Raw genomic sequence first — 17,514 nt, 5'->3', positions numbered from 1 at the left:
TTCATCCTACCAATTATATTATAAAAACAATAATTATACTTTCAGTTTTAGTGCTCACAAGAGCAACATACAATTGTGTCATTACTTTTCACGGTGTAATTTTAAACGTGCATACATACTGCCTTTTAGATAAATGCATCCCCTCACAAACAAGATGAAGTAGAATTCACTAAAGGGGTTGTGCTCTGTACTGTCTCTGTTAGACTTTATTCAGTCCAGGGAGGCTGCGCTGCCAAGGGCACCTGATATGATACACACATACCACACGGTGATTAAACGGAGACCTGTCACAAGAGACTAAGTTACAGAGTCAGAGTTCAGTGATGTCACAGTTTCCATACATGATTTTTAGTCTTCTCTGAGGTAAAGATCCTGACTGCCATCAAAAATACCAAGAACATTATGAACCCTAAGTAGAAACTGACCTGATTCCATAAGAATTAGTATATTTGAGTTATAAGTAGAAAATAGCCTCTTTGAAGACTTAAGCGTAACATCTGAAGACTTTAACATGAAATATGGAGACAAACATAATTAAAATACCTTTGAAATGGAAAATTAAAACAAAATAATTAAGGGATAATTTTAATTCAATTTGAGGTTCTGTTCTTTTAAGAAATAACAATTTGTTTTTCAAAATTAATTAACTTTATTTTTTAACCTGTTACTTTTCAACCCAGTAAAGATATTTAAAAATATTGTTTGTCCTATAATGAACTTAAAAATCAAATTTTGCTCTGAGCTAAAATGTCCTTTTTAAAGGGGTCTATTTCCATATGGTAATCTTAATATAGTACAGTTAGGTACCCCTTTGTTACATGAGAATTTATTAAATGTTTGTTTGCAAATATGTCAACACAGTTCTGAAACTAAAATTACATAAAAGAAAGTATAAGCTCGATCCCTCAATCCCAGACTTTGAAAACTTTACCCTTTGCGACAGCATGGATGGACCTGGAGAAATTATGCTACGTGAAATAAGCCAGTCAGAAAAAGACAAACACCATATGAAATCACTTATATGTGGAATCTAGTGAACAAATTGAACTAACAAGCAAAACAGACAGGCTCATAGATGGACAGCAGGCTGACAGCTCTGGGGGGTGGGCAGGGAGGGTCGGGTATGGAGGGATCGAGCAAAAAGGAAAAAGGACTAAAATTCTCACTGACTCTCAGTTTTACCTTTTTTATAAGAATGTCAGTTCCCATCAGCCCTATCTTCTAAGACAGGAGGCAAAATAACCACTTCTGTTAGAAACTAGGCATAAAATAAAAACAAGAGCAAAAAAAATCATAACATCAAAAACCCAGGGTATGGCAGGTACTGTTCTGCATGGTCTAAGCTTATTAGTTTATTTAACTTACAAAATAATCCTACAGTTTTTTTATTATCCCCATCATAGAGATTAGATATCTGAGGCTGAGAGCAGCCTAATAACCTATCCAGGAAAACACAACCCGTAAGCAAGCGGAGCTGGGGTTTGAGCCCATGTTAATTGGCCGCAGAGGCAATGTTCTTAATTGGAAAGCTAAACTACGGTATTTGTATTTCTACTTAGAAATTGTGTGAGCGTTAGTTTCTGCCAATTACGTCTCATGTACTATAAACACACATGCATATAAACACATGCACAGTGGTTTAACTATACAACTGACCATCCAAATAAAAATAGTATTCTTAAATATTCATTTGGTTTGTTCCATGTGGCAATTTTAATTTTTTTAATTGCAAGATTCTTTAAGAAATTCATACATGGATGGCCGGCTGCCAGATAAGCAGTCAAGAGACTGATGATTACCAAACACCAGTCACAGTGTTTATAACATTTTTTCTTCTCAGCATCGACACTTTTATTTCCAATGACAAAATTCTCCTACAGGAGAGATCCCACTGATTTCATTTGTACCACTTGCTTTGTATGTTTTTAAAAGGGTAAAACAGACCAGATGAAATGGCCAAGCACAGGTCTGGAGCAAGGGCTGGGAGAAGAGAAACCAGTACTGAGGTACCTAAGTTATGTGATGAGCAAAGGATTTTACCGTGCATTTGCCTTCTCTAAGTTACTACATAGTGCTTCCTGAACTCCTCAAACTTAGTACCTAATGAAAACTCACCGAATGGGTTGCCAAGATACACTAAAAGCAGGAGTTAGGGAAGAAGAAACAAGGAAAAAAGAAAGAAGTACTGCCAGGGTGCTTCTACCTACAAATCACAAACAGTACACTGGACGCCCACGTGACTCAGGGGGCAGCCCCACAGAAGCGATTAAAGAGACCTGCAGAGAGTGGGCATCTTGCACTTCCTGTTCTAAGCGTGTGTGCGTGTGCACGTGTGTGAATCACTTCCCTCTGTATGCATGTTTGCGTACACAGATTGAGTGAGAAGAGAGGAAGGCACATTTGAAAATAGAAAAGCATGGAAGAACCCTACCTTTCTATAAAATCAGGTATATGTGTTAGTGACAGTTTTTCCATTCCTGGACTCAACTTTTTGTTTACTTTCATATCAGTGCGTGTTTCCCAAAGCCAAATTCTTAATATGTGTAACAACTTAGCACTGGATTTAGGAGTTTGACCTTGAGACACTCTGAAAAGAGATCCATGCTATCTGAGTATTCTAGAAGCTCTGCCGCAACACAGTCTTTTTCGAATGAAGGAGACTCAAATGTTCGTGGAAACATTTGGTTTGATTCTAACTCTTAGTTGAAGTTTTCTAAACAGCTGACTTTCAGGTGCCAGCACACGTATCCGGAGCTTGCACACGAGGAGCTCATGTGTCTGGCCAGAGTATACCAAGCCGAATAATTAGAATACCTGGTCAGATCCAAAAAACACCTTTATGGCAACTTAAGTATCAACATAATTGTTGGGTTTAACATTAGGCATAGTTAATTTTCTTTGTTCTTTTTAGTATGTTTTATGCTTTTAATATAGATTTTGACTAAAAGATGTTTTAATCTTGTTATTTGGGGGGAATATACATCAAAAGAGTGTAAAATTTATAATGAAAAGTGCTCAACATTTTACCAATTATCCCCCCAAAGTATTTCAGCTTTAAGAATTACTCTGACTTCCCACGTCATCCACATAAGCTCTTAATTTTGTATTCTTCTATTACCAATTATACTTTTATAATGTTACATGTTTATTTTTGGTAACTTCTTTATATGAGTATGTACATTAATGACACATTTACAGACTCATTTTCCTCAGGTTTCTGGCACCAAAATTGAGTTTTTCACGCCAGCATACTGTCTATAACTGTATGAAAAAGCAAATGTAAATGGACTCCAATAGCTTTTAGTTCTTGAAAAATGTTCACTGCTTGAAAGTTTTAAAATGATTTTGAAATACTTTTTTCATACACTCATTAATCAGGGTACACTGACTGTTTCAATTTGGCCAGGTCCCAAAACCAGTCACTACAAAGATTCTGGACATTCAGCTCCCTGGTCCACGCCCTGGGATCTGCCTTAACCCTCCCTGGGTCCCGGAGGGAGCCCCAGGCATCCCATGCTTCCTGCCAGGCAACCAAGCCCTTTGGCGACTGTGACATCCTGCAGTGAGTTATTCTGTCCCATTTCTGGAACTCATCATTTACTACCCACAATAACCCAATAGAATTGGTCCTATTATCAGCTTCATATACAGATAGAGAACCCTAGAGGGGTGACATAACTTGCTTAGTATCACACAGTGTGTACAGGGCTGACATTCCAATCCTTGGAAGTCTTACCTCTAGTTTTCCTTTAACCACTAAACGACACTACTTTTCTCGTCAGTATACAGGACATGGGGATTTTTCATCATAAACAGTATGGTTAGGGACGGAAGGCAGTGTCAGGGTCCAGAGGACGCACGACTTTCGCTTTGTGGCTCCTGTTGTTGCTGTGGCTTATAGAAAGAGTGTATGTGTGTATGTGTTTCTGTTTTACTTACGTTTTCCAAACACACAGACTTGGGTCTGAATTCGGGACTCTATCACTTTCTAGTTGTGTGACCTTGGGGACATTACAAAACATCAACGATTTATTGGCTGTTTTCTATATGTTAGCCATTGGGCTAAGTGCTTGGCGTACACCGTCTCATTACATTAAATTAAATATTCATAAAAGCCCTCACAAGAGATAACATTATTGATATTTTAGAGCAGATGGGACTATTCTGAGAGAGGATAATAAGTAATAACCTTTCCAAGGTCAAGTAGCCAGTGAGTGAACAGCAGTGGCCCATACTGAGTCCGAGGAGGTTTAGGCTGATGCATCTGGCTGGCACTCTGCATGAAGGGGTGAGGACTGAATCTGAGAAGGGGCACTCACTGCCAGTGCTTCCAGTGATAAGGGGCTCTGAGGGTGACCACTGGAGCCACGCATTCTGGGTTCGAATCCCTGTGTCTGGCTACGACATCACGGCAGGTCATTTAACTTCTCTCGGCTTCAGTTTCTTCATTTGGTAAACATACAATAATAACACTACCTACCTCAAGGTGTTGTTGGGAAGAGTAAATGAGATGATTATAATGAGGCTGGAGGTGGTAGGTCATCAATAACTTATTGTTAACTGCAGAGATAACTTTAATTTTGAATAATTCCGATCCAGCCAACTTGTACTTCCACATTAACAAAATAAATAATAAACAGGAGTACTTTATTTTTGAAGTGCAAAACTGCTCTGACATATCACAAATGTCAGTATGTGGGCTCATCCTGAGATCTGCCCCTTCTTTCAGGTGTTCAGACCGTGTGCAGATCTGTTCTGCTCCTTCTTTCCTGCGTGGTCATGTCTAACAAGACCAGTAACTTTGGTTTACTTGTTACAACAAAGGAAATTTATGATATCACGAAAGGCTTATGTTTGACATTTCTCAACATCTATTGTAAATATTCTGCTCATAGCCCACCAGCCAGGACAGCTCTCATACTCCCCAAGAAGGGACAAAGAATAACTAGGAATTCAGAGGCAGGAGTCTTGTGTGTTGAGTGACGGCACAGACACTCGGGGACAATAATGATGGGGTCAAGACCTCACTTTGAAAAACAGGATAAGACTTTTATGATTCTCCATGAATAAGTGCTTCATATATTTTTTTTAAATCAGTGTTATAAATTCCTGTGCCAAAAATACTCCAACTATGTTTCAAATTAAATTTCCTGAAAAGAGAATTCCTAGTTTACATTCTTAATTTTGCTCACAGCTTTTTTCTTAGGTCCATTTTGGGCCTTGAGTCCATCCTGGACATCACGCAAGGGGTCTGGGTTACAACTGTATCTCCCAAGCAATCACACAGAAGGAGCCCGAGCATGTCCTATGGAAATGATGGTAGGTATCCAGTAAAGTCGGGAAACAATTGAGTTTGAAGTAATATTTCTAAGTCAGGGACCAGAAAGCATTTAATTAACAAATACAGCAAATAATTTTCATGCAAATGTAATGTACATTCATTCTGCTTTTAGGATGTCACAAGTAAACAGCTATCTTTAAAGATGCAAGCTAAGGAATTTTCCAAGTTTGGAAACAGTGGAAGTCAATTAAAAATTTTAGCTTAGAAAGAGAAAATAAACTGCCTTTATTTGCACAAACAGAAAACAAACTGCCTATAATTTGCACATTGTTTTAATTTTTTAATTCTAACAATTTAATATTTCAGATAATTGCCCAATTTACAGGATCATAAACGGAAATAAATAGCATGCCAGAAGTTCTATGCTCCCTTCAAGCAGAAAATATTTTAATGGTTCTTCAACAGTACTTTTCAAAATCCCACTATAATAAAATCCACACTAAACAAGGCGGACACAGAAAAGGAATTCTAAAGGCCTCAACCAGGCTCCGATGCACAAGAAGCTCGTATTTATCAGCCAGGCTTAGACACAGGTGGTGCTGAGGAAAATCTCTTCAGTTCCTGGTATCCATTCATTACTCTGCAGACATTGGTAAGGTGGCCCCTCCAATGTATTGCAACTTCAAGTAACTAGCATTGCATAGAGGCATGGGCCCTGGATCAGGATTCAGTGACCTGGATTCTGGCCTCGGCTCTGGGCTTCGGATATTTTGAGTCCTATATTTCGAAGGCCTTTATGGCACCACTATTTTTTTTAAATCATGTACCTTTTCTGCATGCCCCCAAAGTAATCACTAAACTCTAAATCTTACTATATATGGTGTCCTGCTTTTGTGAAGTTACTTTATCGATAAAATATTAAATACAGGAAATACCAGTAATTCACTACGTTCTGTTAAAAATATTTTGAACTTAAAGTCTTAAAGTCATTTTATAAATATCCATAAGTTCAATCTACCACTTTATCTTAATATTTAATTAAGTCATTTAAAAGTATACATGTGTGTATATACATAAATATTCTATTTAATCTCTTGTGTCAGGGAAATACAAGAATTCCGATAAATTTTTAAAAGGAGAAAAAATGCACTTAATAGGCCCACTTGAGAACGAGGCAAACTCCTACCTCAAGACTGTGCCACACATTTTCAAAACTGCAAACTCATTATCAATATTAAGAATGAAAGCATTAAAATTCCCCTTTTCTAGTTTTACATTTGAAATCTATTACCCAATTTACTATACTAGAAAGACTTTAAAACTTTCCATCCAGAGGAAATAAAACTTAGGTATTTTCAAGTGCAAATGCAATGCTGTTGAACACGGTGTAGTTTTAAAAACAAGTATCAGAAGTAAGCACTATCAAAAATAAATCTTATTTTTCACTTTGTAAAGCTATTAGTACACGCTCTTCTTTTTCATCTTTGAAACTGCCGTTACATTTTCAGTTGTTGAAGTGAAAGAGCTTCAGTGTGACAGCAGCTAATAGCCTTGCTTCCAACTATAGGGAATCAATTATGAGATTAAGTCCATAGAAAACAAGGGGGAAACAAGACGGGATTTGACAGTAAGGCCGCCAAAGAGCTCACATTAGCGGAAGGGTCTTAATATCATTTCACAGACTCATGCCCACGAGTGGAGCCAAGGTGAAGAACAAAGGGATATAAATAAATATGCGTTGCCACGAACGCTAAAATGCTGAAGAAATAATGTGTGTTGTTCACTCTCAGATGCTACTCCTCTCTCTCCCACCCTTCATCACACACATGAATGCCCCACATACGTCCGTCATCCAGGTTATTTATACCCATATGGAGTCATTTTTTCCCCAAAGAAACCGGGAGCAGGGGAATAATCCCCTTTCAAAAAATAATAAACTGGAAGCAAAGCCCTAAAAAAGAGGAAGAACTGCTACATTTAGGATGCTAAGCAGAAATTTTTGACAAAGCACAATAACGCACCCTAGCACCACCAATATTGGAGTTGTTCTTCCTACTCCTTTTGAGTTAATTATGGGTTTAGGAATTGGGGCTGAAGAATTGAAGGACATAATCATTTAATATGTTTGGTTTTGAACATTAACAAGCAGGTAAATGGAATACAGGCTTTGGAAAAATAAATCCTTTCTGTTTTATTTTTAACTTTTAATTCTCAGTTAGATTTCTCTTTCTAGATATACCATGCAGATTATAAAGGAGGAAAAAAGTGTTTTATAGATTCCAATGCTATTTAGTCTACATTAACCCCACGTTTTAGCTTCTCAGCAGCTCCCTAGAGAAATCGGAATCTTACCTTTACACATCTTTTGGAGAGGTTTCGTGGTGCTTTGAAAACTCCCGAGGTCTATGTCAAACAGTCGTTCTCTCGCTCCCAGGGCCCTAGGGGCTTGGAGAAATCCCAACACCTGCTGCTACCGCTGAGCGTCGAGGCTAGGAAAGCTCCAGGGTTTTGCCAGCAGGATCACTGAGCCACAGCCAAAGCTTGGGAAGCCTTAACAACTGAAAGCAAGTGTAGAAGGCAACGTGGTACCCAGCACTGGGCTCAATTGTAGCAGCAGGGGGAGGAATATTCCGGCCCTGACAAGGGTTTAGAGGCAGCCATCAGGGAACCCAAGGCTCTGTCAACGGACAGGGCTAAGGGAAGTGGGGGCAGGGCCACACAGCAGGGGACCCTGGGGGAAGGGGAACAACTAGCACAGAGCTCAGGTAGCGCTTGAAAAGAATCACCAAAATTCCCCCGACAGAACACAAGAAGCAATGGCGAAATGCAACAAAATACATGGAGGCGGGCCATTCTAGCATCCTGTAAGACAGCCCAAAACACAGTGGACGGGGAATGGAGCTCTAGTTCTAGAAAGAAAAGTAAGGAAGACACATTATAGTATGCCTACTGCATCACGTTAAAAATCTACTATGTTTCATAAAATTCCTACATCCTGCCACTGTAACATTTATGTTAAGATAAGGAAATTTACAAATATAAAACATCACAGGGTGCAAGCTACAAGGCAACAGAGATTAAAGGCAAAGTTGTCCGTTATTAAAGGAGAAAATGCAAAGAAAGAAAGTTAATTTGAAAAAGAATTAAAACTGCTTTTTAAATAAGTACAACATATTTCATCAAATACATCACTTTCTACCATGAGCAGATGAGGGATACTGAAGGAATTCGATGAGATAAGAGAAGGAGATGAAGAAGAAGAAGCAAGTGGACAAAGAGTGTTCAAAGACGAAAAGTGGAGAGGTCGAAGAAAAGGGAAGAAGAAAAGAGGAAGAGGAAAGGAAAATGGGATTAACTTAGTAGGTTTCCAATGCCTTGTCACACAAAGTACTCACTAAATTCTCCTGAACCTGGGACGTCATAATGTTATATTTTCCATGGAGATGCTTACAGCCTGTTAACCACTATTCACAGCTCTCCAACTGCTCAAAAGCCTTTTCAGGAGCCCACTGAATATGAAATATTAAATAGCTACCAGAGACAGACCCTAAGACAATTTTGCTTTAATGAGCTGGATAAAATCAAGTCAGAGACTAAATATAAACTCTGACAAAACTTCAGTAATACCTGAATCAAAATAAAAACAATCAGACTCATTTAGGAACTGGCAGTTTTTCAAGACCAGAAGCAAGTTAACCAATACTGTGTACTTATTTTAGAATTAAATAAGAAGAAACTCTACTACCTCAGGTATTTACTTATATATTTTTTAACCCAAGTTAAAAAACAGTAATGAATCATCTATTTTACTTGGTGTCAAATAGCTGAAATAATCTTGTGTTGGAAAAGACTGGTTTCCATCCCTCACCTGATTCATATATTTGTAAATATATATAAATATACATGTCCTAATATACATAATGTTATTACATGAACAGTTTACATGAACAAGTAGCTCTTGCTTGGGCAAACTCACTTATGTCCATTAAGTCAGACATTTTTATAAAATAACCCTTATACTACAAAATAGTCAGTATTGTCTAGGCAGCTAGTGTTTTAAATTGGAGAGAATTGAGATTTTATAAGGGAAGGGTATGAGGAATCCAAATTTCCTTCTAACAATACTTCTGTTGTATAAACAGTGTCTAAGTTGAGATGTTGATTTAAACTAAAACTTAATTTTTTAAAACATATCTTGTTAATATGATAGGTTTGCAGAAGAAAATATTTAGTGAGCCCCTATGGCCAAAACCAAATGGAAGTGGATTTTTTAAATGTCATAGTCTGACTTTAAATATTAAAAATCAATTACATGTTCTCAATCCCACTCATGATAATCTGTTTCAGCAATCTAAACAATAAAAACTAAAAAAAAAAATGTTCAAGAGAAGACAAGGAAATGAATAAATACGGCCCATGTGAAATGGTAAGAGTCCATTTATAAAGCTCTTCAGATTAGATGCTATGTCAGCATTATTATCAGTGGAAATAGAAAAATTGGTAATGGCTTTTTAAAAGTAAATATTATATTGCTACTAACTACAGTATCTTACTAAAGTAATAAGACCAGATCATCTAAACCAGTGTTTCCCTGTTGCTAAGCATTGCAAGAGGGTACATTTTTCATAAATGTGCTCAATTGCACCCCTGCACCGAGTCTGGCAACACAGTAGGTGTCCAATAAATATTTAACTGGTTGAATGGTGGTACCAAATGTTCAAAGGCATTCCTCAACAAGATGGTCTTGGGGGTTGGGGGAGGGGTTATGGTCAAATAAATTTCTTAAAAATTAAAATAAAGTTAAACAGGTAAATTCCTACATGACTTGTCAGAGCCTTTATTATGTTACTATAAATTCCCAACTTAACCTTAAATCTACCCTTTTTATGAAATGACTATTCATCATAGATTAATTACTCTAAAAAAATGTGATTTATACCTCTATGGAAAACTTAATATTTCTATATCTTCCAATCTTGTAAGGAAAGACATAGGTAAACTATTTATTGGAACATAGTCATGTCCGTTAAAAATTATAAGGTGGAAGAAATATATATGGACTTCAAATCACATAGTAGACTTAGTCAAAAATATTGCCTCTGCCCTGGTTGGTGTAGCTCAGAGGATTGAGCATGGGCCTGTGAACCAAAGGGCCACAGGTTTGATTTCCGGTCAGGGCATATGCCTGGGTTGCAGGCCAGGTCCCCAGTAGGGGGGTGCATGAGAGGCAACCACAGATTGATGTTTCTCTCCTTTTCTTTCTTCCTCCCTTTCCCTCTCTCTAAAAATAAATAAATAAAATCTTTATTAAAAATGGCCTCTGCTTGAGGGAAAGAAAATTTGAGATTGAGAAAATTTTAGAGTCAGAAAAACTGAAACAGCTCATTCAAATTATTCACCTTATCAATAAAGAAACTTGCTTAAGGAAAGTAACATGTAATGGTATACAAATACATTTGCAATGAATTTCTTTATCACTGATGTCCCAGACCCATTCTGCACAACTACCTAATATGACCAGTATCTTATAAATTTACTTACATAATTATCATGAATTGAAAAGAATATTCCTGGAAAGTGTTAAATTATGCAAATTCAATAATTTCTTAAATTAAAATTCTATACTGTTGTAAAAAAGGAGGTGCTCATTTAGAACTGAAAAGAAGAATAATTGCTTGCATATACTACAAACCCTTTTTTTTTTAATCACTCTGGGTCAAGTGAAAAACAAAAGTAAAGATCAAATAGTGACAGAAATTCCATGAGAAACTGTGCTCCCTAGACTGAGGTACCTAACAAACTTCAGGATTGGTATCTTCAAGTAATAAAGCCAGGAAAATATATATATACACATAAACTTTACTTATGGAACTGATACAGGATCACAGGCTCAGGGCACTGGTGATGAAACTATGGGTCCTCTCTCAGACAAGTACTGATGCCCAGATTATCAGAGGCCATTTTCCCATGGATGCCGTCTCAGCCCTTGACAGAGCAAGCCTACCCAAAAGGTATCAGTACACTGGCTCCCCATTTGCCTTAGTCACTCACCAGCATCCATTAGCCAACTCCATGCTTTATCTTCAATAGATAACATACGGCTTCTTCTTGCCACGGTGCCGTGAAAAGGATCCAGAAGGTTCCCTTAAACAGCATTTCCTGAAACTGCTGCAGCACCAAGAGTAAAGGATATGCCAGGTCAGCCACGTCTCCTTCCCAGCAATATTAGCAGCAGCGGCGGCAGCAGAAGCTGGAGCAGACCATTTAGACCCAGCTCCTTGCAGGATGGTAGCCAAGCACTCGGTTTACTCTACACCTAGACAGAGTTGACCCCGTGTGTGCACCTTGCCGACAGTGTCCAAACAGGTGTTTTCCTGGGATCATGGTTAAAATCTGCTCCCAAACAAGGTGATAAGTATACAGCAACCGTGAATTTCTAAGGTTTTAATTCTATGGAAAACATGTTCTTAAAGGTGTACTTTATTATTTAAAAGGCTTGATGAATCCTTTTTAAAATTTCATTCACCCTTTCCGGACCTAATAAGCAAGTGGATTGCCCTAAAATTTCCTGTTAATGAAAGAGAGGATGTTACCATATAAAATAAATGGCATCATGCAATTTTGGTCATTTCTTTCCTAATATTCTATCTGCTTTCCTGGCATAGAATCTTTTTTTTTTTTTTTTTTGCCAATGTGAATGTTTTCATAATCTTTACAACACTGCCAACAGATGGGGAAATATCAGGTCTTATGATCCGTATGTTACAGAAAGAACAATGACTTCTTTGCTTCTATCTTTTACTCCCATTTTGATGTTATTGATGAGCCTGTCTTCTTCCCAGTGGTGTTCAACTTAACCAGTGGCTAGAATATGGCTGAACAAAAGAATTAAGCAGGTAACGTCATCAACAAAGCATTTACTTAGAGTATTTACATAACTATTTATTCAGAGCTAAAACCCTATAGATATAAAAAGCATCTAGAGGTTTTAAAAATTTGAAGTAGCTCTACAAAGGATAAGTAAAAAACAGATTATTTTTCCTAATAAGCATTTACTTATTAGAGAAAAATGAACTCCAAGATACGTGACCTCTGCTCAGTAGAGAACAACGATTCTAACTAGCAACCCTGAAACCCTACATACACAGGCCCTGAGCATAACATGCTTCTCGTGCATTAATGTTCACTTCATTATCAAAGCAGTAAGAAACTTCTCACGTTCTCTTCGTCACTAAAGTAACAAGAACAATAGCTACCACGCTGAACCGTCAGGAAGGGCCCGGCCCTGTTCTCAGTGTTTCACACGTGTTGTCCCATTTAATCCTCACAGTAACTACAGACCAGACATTTTTATTGCCCCACTTTGCAAATCAGGAAACTGAGGCTCTGTGAGGTTACACCACATGTTTAAGGTCACGGAGCTCCCATGTGATCTGAAGCCAGGCGGTACAGCTCCAGAACTGAAACTCTTAAGCATTTTGCTAAAATTGCAACATTAGTTTTGGTTTTTATTTATTTGTGCATTGTAAGTTTGCCTTTACTAAGCAGACATTAGAAAACATTTATATAAAATTAAGATTTCATAATAGCTAATATATATGGTATTTAATGTGTGCCCTGAAGTTCCGTCAGTCCTTTAAGTGTATTAATTTATTTCAGATTCACAACAACCCAACAAGGTAGACAGACTCCCAGTTCGGTGCATATCTGAGGAATACAAAGCATAGAGTGTTTGGTAAACTGCCAAAGATCAAACAACTACCAAGAAGTAACTACCAAGTAGCAAATGTAAGTCTTAGATCCAAGGAATGCAGCTCCTGAGTTATGGTTTTAAGCCTACTCCAACCCTCTACTTTCTCTTGAAAGCTGATGGATGGCAGGTTGGACACTTAAGAGAGAGTGAGGAATGTCAGGTCTGGCGAGAACCCTAGTGGGAGGAGGGTGGTCCCCTATCCCTGTCTCTTTTCAAAAACTTAAGATGTATAAAGCACGAAGGATTATATAATACATAATTCCACATCCATTTGTCTTCATGATGCTTACTAATTTAAGGAATTACCAAATGCTTTATGTGACTCTCAGATTTTAAAAAAGTCAAGGACAAATGCAGTTTTAGCCTTTTTTTCAAGTGTACTGTATCTTCAGAGGCACTAACGGCAACCTTATTATCATCACAGTGACAGCTGTTCTGTTTTGAGGGGTTATCATTGCTGGCAGTCATTTGTATATTCTACCCCCATCATTGGCAAATAAATGCAATTTTGTGCATGTCCAAGAGAGTAATCGGGAGCTTAGAGGGAGCTTTAGAAGTCCAAGGATCAAAAGAGCATGATAGAGGACTCTTTAAAAAAACCCCAACAAACCCAGGGGTCATCCCTTGAGATGGGGAAGAACCAACCCTGAGCTGAGAGACTTGCTTGAATATTCAGCAGCTGAAATGGCCTTCCTTGAATTTGCTCTTGAGGACACAGAGCCATCTGGGTCATCTCAGACAGCCCAGACCAAGAACGTAGGGTCCCAAATGTAAGATTTAAACTGATGAAGAACACTGAAACCAACCAATCTCTTTAATTTGGCAGCAAGCCTACCTCTCTGGACTAATTTTGGTTAGCTTCGACTATTTTGGCTTTAACCAAATACAAATTAGCACAAGAAACCATGAAAACTTCAGAAGGACAATACAGTCATGGTGAAGGCATCTACCCTTTGTTAGAATTTAGCCACAAGCTGTAAGAAAGTGCAGCCATTTGGTGACATTTCGTAAGAAGAAATTTAGGTGTCCACGTGGCATAGTTTGAGGTGATGCATTAGAGTCTATTTACACTCAATCATTTTTATAATCAAAAACTTCCACAGAAGGAAGATGTCAATTCTTTCCCTCTTTCTAGACAACCATCTTGGTTGCAAAATTCTTGAGCAGTGGTATTTATTATACACTGTACCCACATAAGCCTGGTTTTCTCTTTAGCTGAAAACAAGATTTATCTGTCTTCCATGTTAACACTGAATGAACAGAAAGTTAATCAAAAATTCTAAATACATTTGACATCTGTTGTGTGAGCAAAACAAAGTGACCCCCACAGACTTTTAAACAAGACAGACCGTTAACACATGACTTTTACGACCTTGGCAATACGAAGTGATACGTGGGGACGCTCATGACTCACTCACACAGTCATACAAATATATATATTTGAATTTTTTCTGACTGCTAAACTTATCCAGTGCAGTTACAACTCTTATTTCTTCTGATGTTAATGACAGTGCAATTAGAAACAGAAACATAAGTGCATGATCACATACTACTTTTAGAAAAATCAATCAACAGAAGTTAGATGAATAAATTAATATCTTACACTTCAACTCTAACTGGGTATACTCCCTTCTCTTTAATGCCTTCAAGTTGGCTTTATCTGGAAAGATATCACTCAAGGCGGTACTCAGGTCAAAACAGGTGACGTTGCAGGGAGCTCCCCAGCTTCTCCTAGAAACCAAACAATAATGCTCCAACTACAACCAATCCTTAACTAATACTAAGACAGCCAAATATAAACTGGTGACCTAGAAGTGAAAAGCTCTAATTATGCATTATAATTTCCTGAGTCATTTTGTACTCAGAACTTTATGCTTTAAATAAACCTAAATACTGGCTAAAAAAAAAAAAAAATCTACAAGTACCTCAATAGGACTTAGTGTTTCCAAACCAGGGGCAGGAAGAGCTTTGAATGTTTGAGATAACATTTGTTTTCAGTAGTTTGGAAAACAAACATTTCCTATGCAGTTGTTCCTGGGGGACAGAGAGCATGTGTAGGGAAAGGCTGAAAGAGTGTCTGTTTTTGTGGGTAAGGGCGGAAAGGGGGAAAGAGAAAGAAGTGAGGAGGAAGGGAGGGAGGGATTCTGTTCAGCAGTAATTTGGTGTGCATGTAAACTGCTTGTTTTGTGCTGCAGTTAGAACTCATCTCAGCCAGCTATGTGCACGCGATCCATGAGAGTACTGCAATTTATCACTAAATCAACAGCAAACCCGTACCTGATGCAGATCACAATTCTATGAATTCCATGATACAGAATGACACATTCCACATGGTTACATAAAATAATAGAAGCCTTAAATCTCTAAATCAGACAAATTTGATATCTTTTTATCTATTTGATATCTCTTTTACAAATTCTCATTACACGACCTTAAGTCAGGTGTATTATTATTCCCATTTGACAGATGAGAATGCTTGGAGATATTTAAAAAAGTGTCCAGCAAGATCTGTCCACGAATGCCCAATTATCTTGGGTAGAAACTATATATTAATGGGATTCCACCAACAACACACACACGCGTGATGTTTACTGTTTCATTTTCTCTTTATAAGGACTACTATATATATATGAAATATTAAGAATTACAACTCATATTTTTAAGAATTTATAAAAATAATTCTTAAAATATTTGGACATTACTACTCCTTTAGTTGTCAGATAAATAAATGTACAGGTGAAAATTATTTCAAACCAAATAGCATACATATTTTAAGATGCCCAAGATACTTTTATTGTATCCAACACTTGAATATAGTAGAACCTTAGCTTGTTTTAAAAGGAATTAATTTTCTTTGTAAATATTCGACATCGCTAGCTGGCCTAAGAGAAGTCACCTCAGCTGAGGGGAAAAATTCATTCTTATTTTTACAGGGTTCTCTTAATCCCTAATAGAAAATTTTCCCCATTTGCTTTTGTTTGCTGTTAATACAAATGTTGTATTTTTAAATTAAATATGACCAATATTATCCCCTTTTTTCCCAAAAGCTCACGTTTGTTCTTTTAGCATGTCACTTGCAGCTCTACATTCCTGTTTAAAATATTTCTTCCCCTAACTCTCCACCTTTTTTTTTCCTTCCAGAAGTGACTAATCTTCCTGTTATTCTACTCTGTCAGTTTTTCCCCTGGTATTCTTTTCATGTTGCATAACAATTACTTTTTACTGATTTCTTTTAGAATTTTATGACTGTATCCTTGATGCTACCTTTCTGTTTCAACAAATTAAAATTGTCAATACTTATGTGTTAGCAAATTTTTGACAACCTTTGTCCTATGCAGATCAAGGTTTTTTCCACAAGTCAAAAATGCAACTATTGTTTCAACTGACATTCTTTCAGCATGTCCATTTGTTGATCTTGAAAGGTAAATTCAGTCTAATCCTTCGAGTTACCAGATAGCACAATTAAAGGGCTATGTTTTTCATCTCTTTTAAATATCTTAATAAGGTGCTAGCAAAGCAAACCTGATACCAACTCTAAACATGTCTTGCTCCCCAGCACTTTTATCCAGAACATCATAAAACATGTTAACAGAGACTCATAAGCAGAATGAATGTAAAGTTTTTTCATCTTCCCAATTTTCAATGGCAAGAAAATACTTTTAAGTATATGCAAAAAATTTGCATTCTGCCTTCATCTCAAATAATCAGAACAGCTGTATAATACCAGCTTAGCATTAGTAAAAGAGTTTCTATTCTAGAAAAGACATCTAAGAAGAGTTTTAGAATTATAACGACTACTTAAATAATATTATCTAAAATTTACAACATAGTATCACATGCCTACCAAAACAATATAAAGCATAACCTCAGATTTACATAGTACATCTTTTGATGAATTCAATATTGTATCATGGTCACTATCGCAGAGTATAGTCACAGAACTCCCCAGAGAAAGGGGCATCGTACTAGGCCCATTCACACATGGTATTATGATCCAAAAGCTTCAGAAATTGTATATTCTCTAAAATACAAAAACACCTTTAAAACTCCTAAGAAAACACTTTAATTAGAGGAGATAAAGACAGCCATAAAATGTCAGCCTTTCTTCCCTACAATGGAAGTCAAATTATGTTCAAACACTTGCTTATGTTGAAACAGCACAGGATCCTGTCACTTACTTTTCATTTGGGGGGGATCCCCATTACTCCATCTTCTTATTTCCCCAAATAATAAAAATGTCTTTGTTTGTCACATGCAATGACATATGGAAATATTTCACTTTGGGTCAGCAGGAGCAACTTCATTTTCCAATCCCCTTTTTGCCCTGTTTTAGACACTAGGGCCAGAGACTCTAAAAGCAGCTACAAATACTGTGGTTAAAACACGTAGCATAGAACACGAAACACTATAGTAAGCAAGACAGATTCAAAACATGTTTGCTTTTTAATCACATCACATTATGAGTGGAAGCAAATCCAAA

General features: G+C 37.2%; 1 protein-coding gene across 37 annotated transcripts in view; it reads right to left on the bottom strand.

The window, feature by feature from the left end:
* Window positions 1-17,514, bottom strand: part of MBNL1 (muscleblind like splicing regulator 1) — a 188,249-nt gene that overhangs the window by 91,985 nt on the left and 78,750 nt on the right. For 5 of the 37 annotated variants that reach the window (XM_053918024.2, XM_053918027.2, XM_053918028.2 and 2 more), the window contains exon 2: window positions 11,333-11,449. The exons of 27 other annotated variants lie outside the window; for them this stretch is intronic. In XM_053918024.2, the coding sequence (XP_053773999.1) occupies window positions 11,333-11,338 (6 nt within the window). In that variant the 5' untranslated portion in view covers window positions 11,339-11,449. Of the gene's footprint in view, window positions 1-7,633; window positions 8,191-11,332; window positions 11,450-17,514 lie in introns of all 37 variants that reach the window. 5 more of the 37 variants (XM_053918029.2, XM_071220553.1, XM_071220550.1 and 2 more) reach the window with 2 other exon arrangements.

Source organism: Desmodus rotundus, chromosome 2 (genome assembly GCF_022682495.2).
Source record: "Desmodus rotundus isolate HL8 chromosome 2, HLdesRot8A.1, whole genome shotgun sequence".
NCBI classification, from domain to species: domain Eukaryota; kingdom Metazoa; phylum Chordata; class Mammalia; order Chiroptera; family Phyllostomidae; genus Desmodus; species Desmodus rotundus.
Note: the sequence above shows the minus strand (reverse complement) of the source record. Positions and strands in the feature narration are given on the sequence as shown.